The sequence below is a fragment of the Cebus imitator genome, unplaced genomic scaffold (genome assembly GCF_001604975.1).
Source record: "Cebus imitator isolate Cc_AM_T3 unplaced genomic scaffold, Cebus_imitator-1.0 Scaffold420, whole genome shotgun sequence".
Classification (NCBI taxonomy): domain Eukaryota; kingdom Metazoa; phylum Chordata; class Mammalia; order Primates; family Cebidae; genus Cebus; species Cebus imitator.
Window position 1 is genome coordinate 460,071 of NW_016107735.1, and position 6,087 is coordinate 466,157.

A 6,087-nucleotide genomic window follows, 5' to 3' on the forward strand; every position below is an offset into this window, starting at 1 on the left:
TGATCCACCCGCCTCGGCCTCCCAAAGTGCTGGGATTACAGGCTTGAGCCACCGCGCCCGGCCCTAGATTGTTTTCTGTTTGCTGTCAACTGTTATTTCCCAATACTATGAATGCTTTCTATACTGAGAAAGAGGAAATGGGCAGAAGCCAGGGAGCTCAGTCTCTGATGTTTCCCTTCCAGGTGAGGGTCATAAATGATGAGCTTTACCGGAAGACTCTGGAGGAAATTGTTCGCTCCCTGGATAAGATGGAAAATGCCAACATTCCTTCTGTGTCCCTGTCCAAGCGAGAGGTAGGAAGGACATGTTAAGAATATTAGCATTCTAGAGAGACAGAACTAAAAAAAAAAAAAAGAAAGAAAGAAATTAAAAAAAAGAATATTAGCATTGAGGCCGGGCACGGTGCCTCACACCTGTAATCCCAGCACTTTGGGAGGCATAGGCAGGCAGATCACCTTAGGTCAGGAGTTCGAGACCAGCCTGACCAACATGGAGAAACCCCATCTCTACTAAAAATACAAAATTGGCTGAGGGTGGTGGCCCATGCCTGTAATCCCAGCTACTTGAGAGGCAGGAGAATCATGTGAACCTGGGAGGTGGAGGTTGCGGTAAGCCAAGATTGTGCCATTGCACTCCAGCTTAGGCAACAAGAGTGGAACGCTGTCTCAAAAAAAAAAAAAAAGAATATTAGCATCAGACTTTTCTATTCCTAGAACTTAAATCTCCCTCATCTATTGGAGCTCAGAGTTCCAGGAGGCACCTATACCACTATTGGACTGTAGTCTTTCTTGATAGACTGCTTCTAGATAAAGTGAGGTCGATGGTGTTAGCTGAGAAGAGAGAGGTTATTGGCTTAGGTCATCATGTCCCGCTCTTCTAAACCAGAAGATGGTTCAAAATGTGTTTTTATTTTAGAATAACTGTTGTGTATTCTTGCAATAGATTTTTCTTCTTACTGATGCTTTGCTTTGGGATTAAATTGAGTTTGGATGCCCGTGAGCTGATGGGAGGGAAGACAGTATAGAAAAGGAATAGGTCATATATGAAGTTGAATAAGGTTTGAAGGTTTTTCATGGAAGAGCCAAATGGAAGATCATTCAAACATGACAGTTATGCAGAGTCAAATGGGGGTTTAAGGTAAAGGCATTTTTTGTTTGTTTGTTTTAGATAGAGTCTCACTCTGTCACTCAGGCTGGAATGCAGTGGCATGATCTCAGCTCATTGCAACTTCTTCCTCCTAGGTTCAAGCAACTCTCATACTTTCGCCTCCCAGTAGCTGGGATTACAGGCATGTGCCACCATGCCTGGCTAATTTTTGTATTTTTAGTAGAGATGGGGTTTCGCCATATTGGCCAGGCTGGTCTCGAACTCCTGAGCTCAAATGATCTGCCCACTTTGGCCTCCCAAAGTGCCAGGATTATAGGCCTGAGCCACTGCACCAGCTGTTGATGGCATTTTTAATACCCTAGGTGTCCAGCTACTTGGAAGGATGGGCTTAATCATCGTGTTTACTAGTGGAATTTGTGAAGGGTATTTTGTAAATGGTTTTTGGGTATAGACGATATAAACTTTCATTTCTTCGGGAAATATAATACAAAAACAAATGGAATTTTTGGATTTGGGGTTAAACACAGATAACTAGTCTTTAGTGGGAACTGTGGCCTCCCAGGTAAATACGTAAAGCAGAAACATTTAAAAGAGATGGTCCTTCATTTTCTTTCCATGGTAAGGATTGCCCAGTTGGGGTGGCTAGGCAGGTTGCCAAGGAAAGGGCACTGGTTTTCACTGGCCCCGGGCTTCTTCCCAGTTCTGTTTTCAGAATGTCAAGTACATGCAATTGCAAGTAGAATCCTTTACAATTCATAATGGACAAGTACCCTGCCATTTTGAATTCATCAACAAGCCTGATGAAGAGTCTTACTGTAAGCAGTGGCTAAATGCCAACCCCAGCAGAGGCTTCCTCCTGCCAGGTAAGGCCTCTGTCCCAGCTTCCTGGTATCTGGTTTGGGGAATGCCTTACTCTATATTTGCTTATTTTCCTAAAATAAGCTTTTTGCTTGAGTGTTTTATTCTCTGCTTGAGCCTTTTTAAAAAGCCCTATAGAGGAACCCATTCATAAATAAAATATAAAATAGGAGCATGAGTGCAGTTTCAAAAGCATTCTGTCATTTATATGTTCTATAATTTCACAGAAAGAGAAAACCTAAGATTGCTGTAGAGCAGGTGCTGCTGTTACTTTTGTCCTCAATAAAGTTTCTCAAGTAAAAAAAAAAAAAAAAGCAGGTGCTGCTGTTAAAGGAACCATTTTATGATCTCGCTATAATCAACTCCCAATTATCTGCTCTTGATAATGGGGAAGTAATCCAGAAATTATTTCTGGCCCTGGAATGTACCATTCAGATTTTTCCCAACTTTTCCTTCGCACTCTGCATGATACTGTGTGACAAAACAATGAAGGGTGTTCTGTGGACAGTTCACAGGTTGATAGTTGTGTTACATTTCTTCTGAATCAGGTCTCTTCATCTTACCTGGCTCAAGGAAGGCTCTTTGATCCATGCCTTCTTATTCTCTTAATATTTCTAGCTTGAGCTGTGCTCCTTAGTACTTCAATTTTATAGCATTTGTCTATTCGCGTTTTTGTCTGTTGTTTTCATATTCCCAGTTGGACTATAAACTCTTTGTTCTTGTTTCTCCTGCATGCCAAGCACATTTAGATGGTTGTGGGTTGGCTGATACCTTTTCTTTCCTTTTCCTAACCCTTTATGCCTTACCCTCTTCCCTCCTATATTCTTTTCCCCTTTCCTCTTAGCCTCCCCCTAGCCAACATTATTTTTAAATTTTCTCTGCAGATTCTGACATTGAGATTGAATTGGAGCTCTTCGTAAATAAGACCACAGCTACAAAGCTCAACTCTGGTGAAGACAAAATTGAGGACATTCTGGTTTTGCACTTGGACAGGGGAAAGGATTACTTTTTGCCTGTGTCTGGGAACTACCTGCCCAGCTGTTTCGGGTCTCCCATTCATACACTGTGTTACATGAGAGAGCCAATCTTAGACCTGCCACTTGAAACTATTAGTAAGCTGGTGAGTAATATGCCACAAGGAAATACCTAGAACTTTGTAGCAGCCAAGCCAGTCAAACAGGATATTCCTATGCCTGCCTTCCTAGGGACTTAGAAATTCTTCAGCCTTCTAGAGCTTGCTTAGTGTATCAGCTATATAAAGCTGTACCACAAACTATCTGAAATTTTAGTAGTTTTTAACACCAAGTTATTGCTTCTCATGATTCTGTGAATTTCCAGTGTGGGTCTTCGGCTGGTCTCACCTAGCCGCATTCGTGTGGTTATAATCAGATGGCAGCTGTGATGGCCAGAGGGCTCCAGATGACCTCTCTCACATGTCTTGGTGTTGACTTTTCTCTGGATTTCACTCACCAGATGGGCTCATCATTCAGAAGGCTAGCTCAGGCTTCTGTAGCTAGTGGCAAGAACATGAGAGAACTGTAAGGCCTTTTGTAGCATAGGCTGCAAAATGCACACAAGGCCACTTCTGCCATGTTTTATTGGTACAGCAAGTTGTAAAGCCAGACTAGATTCTATGAGTGAAGCAATAAAGGCTCTACTTCTTTTTCTTTTTTTTTTTTTTTTTTGAGACAGAGTTTCTCTCTGTTGCCCAGGCTGGAGTCCAGTGGCTCGACCTTGGCTCACTGCAACCTCCACCTCCAAGTGATTCTTCTGCCTCTGCCTCCCCAGTAGCTGGGACTACAGGCATGCACACCACCATGCCTGGCTGATTTTTGTATTTTTCATAGAGATGGAGTTTCACTATGTTGTCTAGGCTAGTCTGAAACTCCTGACCTCAAGTGATCTGCCCGCCTCAGCCTCCCAAAGTGCTGGGCTTACAGGTGTGAGCCACCACACCCGGCCTTTTTTTGCGGGGGGGGCGTCAGAGTCTCACTTTGTTACCCAGGCTGGAGTGCAGTGGTGTGATCTTGGCTTACTGCAACCTCTGTCTCCCAGGTTCAAATGATTCTCCTGCCTCAGCCTCCTGAGCAAGTGGGATTACAGGTGCCCACCACCATACCTAGCTAATTTTTGTATTTTCTGTAGAGATGGGGTTTTGCAGTGTTGGCCAGGCTGGCCTGGAACTCCTGACCTCAGGTGATCCTTCCACCCTGGCCTCCCCAAGTGTTGGGATTACAGGCATGAGCCACTGCGCCTGGCCTAATTCCACTTCTTGATAGGAAAGAAAAGCTGCAAAATGCTGTGGCCATGTTTTTCAGTATTTCACTTATATATGTTTCTTTGTCTGGGCTGTTATAACAGAATCCCATAGACTGGGTGATTTATCAGCAACAGAAATTTATTTCTCACAGTTCTGAGAATTGGGAAGTCCAAGATCAAGCAGCAGCCAGATTTGCTGTCTGGTGAGGTGAGGGCTTACTTCCTGGTTCATAGAGGGCCATCTTCTCACTGTGTTCTTACATGGCAGAAGAGATGAGGGAGGTCTCTGAGGTGTCTTGTTTAGGGGCACTAATCCCATTCATGAGGGCAGACACCTTATCACCTAACCATCTCCCAAAGGCCCCACCTCCTAGTACCATCACACTAGGGATTAGGTTTCAACGTATGTATTTAAAGGGGACATAAACATTCAGTCTGTAGCAGTACATTAGAGAAACTCAGCCATGGGTTGGACACAATGACTCACAGCTGTAATTCCAGCACTTTGGGAGGCCAAGGCAGGAGAATTGTTTTAGGCCAGGACTTTGAGATCAGCCTGCGCAACATAGTGAGGCTCCATCTCTACAAAAAATTAAGAAATCAGCTGGGTATGGGGGTGTGCACCTTTAGTCCTAGCTACTTGGGAGGCAGAGGTGGGAGGGAGCCAGGGAGTTCAAGACTGCAGTACCTGAGCAATAGTGTAAGACCCTGTCTCTAAAAAAAAAAGAGAAACTCAGCCATGGATTCTAAAATAATGAAAGTTCCATAGTCAATGATATTATTTTGTTTTTTTAAAAATCATCATTGGTAGGTTATCATCCTAAACTAAATTTGCTGCGATCTAAAAGCTTCCTATGAAGACAATTCTAAGGCAAGGGAACTAATTTGGAGCAGATCTATGGTAATATGCATGCTTTTTTTTTTGCAATGCATTTTTAAATGTAGGGAGTCTTGAACTCCCTCTTCTGCATCATGTAGATGAAAACAGGGGCCCAATCAAGGAGAGTGATTTGTCACAGGTCATATGGTGAGTTAACAGTGGACCTCGAGGCTGGGTACAGTGGCTCCTATTTGTAATCCCAGCACTTTGGGAGTCTGAGGTGGGTATGTCACTTGAGTCCAGGAGTTCAAGACCAGCCTGGGCAACAGAGTGAGATCCCATCTCAAAATTAAAAAAAAAAATTAATTAAAAAGAAAATAAAAACAAGGGATCTGGGCCTTGAACTCAGATTTTTGGACTCCCAGGTCTGTGCTGTTTCCTCACCAGATGACACCTCTCTAGTTCTAATAGTGAAATGCTATAGGAATGATTTTTTTTTCCTAAAAATATTGTGTATATTTCACCTGATTCATTGAAACTGCTTGTCATTACCCTCTCCTGATTCTCAAAAATTACCTTTTCTTCCTTGATCGTACCACCTGATTTCATTTCTGTCTGAGGACTGTGTGGTTAGGGGCATTGAAATATTTTCCTTCTTCCATGGGTTTGCCGTCCCCATGTCATGCATTTTCCTGGAGCCAGCCTGGCAGAAGTTCTGTCATGATCTTGATTGCTTTCCAGACTCTGATGCCAATACAGACTGAAGGTAATGGGAGCCAGTTGGAGAGACCCTTGGAAATCCCCAAAGAGCTCTGGATGATGGTTGATTACCTGTACCGAAATGCTGTCCAGCAGGTAGGTTGTGTTTAGGAATTCAGACCTGATTGAGGCCAGGCTGCCTTGAGAAAGACCATCAGCTCCAAGAACTTTTTGCATAAGGAACCTGTGGAGAACTGTTCTTCCCCCATGAAGGGGAAGGAGGATAGGGAGTATGTCATGTTTCACAATGCTGGGAGACTGCTTTTTTTTTTTTTTTTTTTTTT

At 43.3% G+C, this 6,087-nt stretch overlaps 1 protein-coding gene across 8 annotated transcripts in view; it reads left to right on the forward strand.

Annotated features, from left to right (window-relative positions):
* INPP5B (inositol polyphosphate-5-phosphatase B) overlaps positions 1 to 6,087 on the forward strand; it is a 73,621-nt gene that overhangs the window by 59,836 nt on the left and 7,698 nt on the right. For 6 of the 8 annotated variants that reach the window (XM_017509733.2, XM_017509734.2, XM_037731799.1 and 3 more), the window contains 4 exons: positions 183 to 293; positions 1,808 to 1,970; positions 2,850 to 3,085; positions 5,786 to 5,899. In XM_017509733.2, the coding sequence (XP_017365222.1) occupies positions 183 to 293; positions 1,808 to 1,970; positions 2,850 to 3,085; positions 5,786 to 5,899 (624 nt within the window). Of the gene's footprint in view, positions 1 to 182; positions 294 to 1,807; positions 1,971 to 2,849; positions 3,086 to 5,035; positions 5,126 to 5,785; positions 5,900 to 6,087 lie in introns of all 8 variants that reach the window. The other 2 variants (XR_001819412.2, XM_017509735.2) reach the window with 2 other exon arrangements.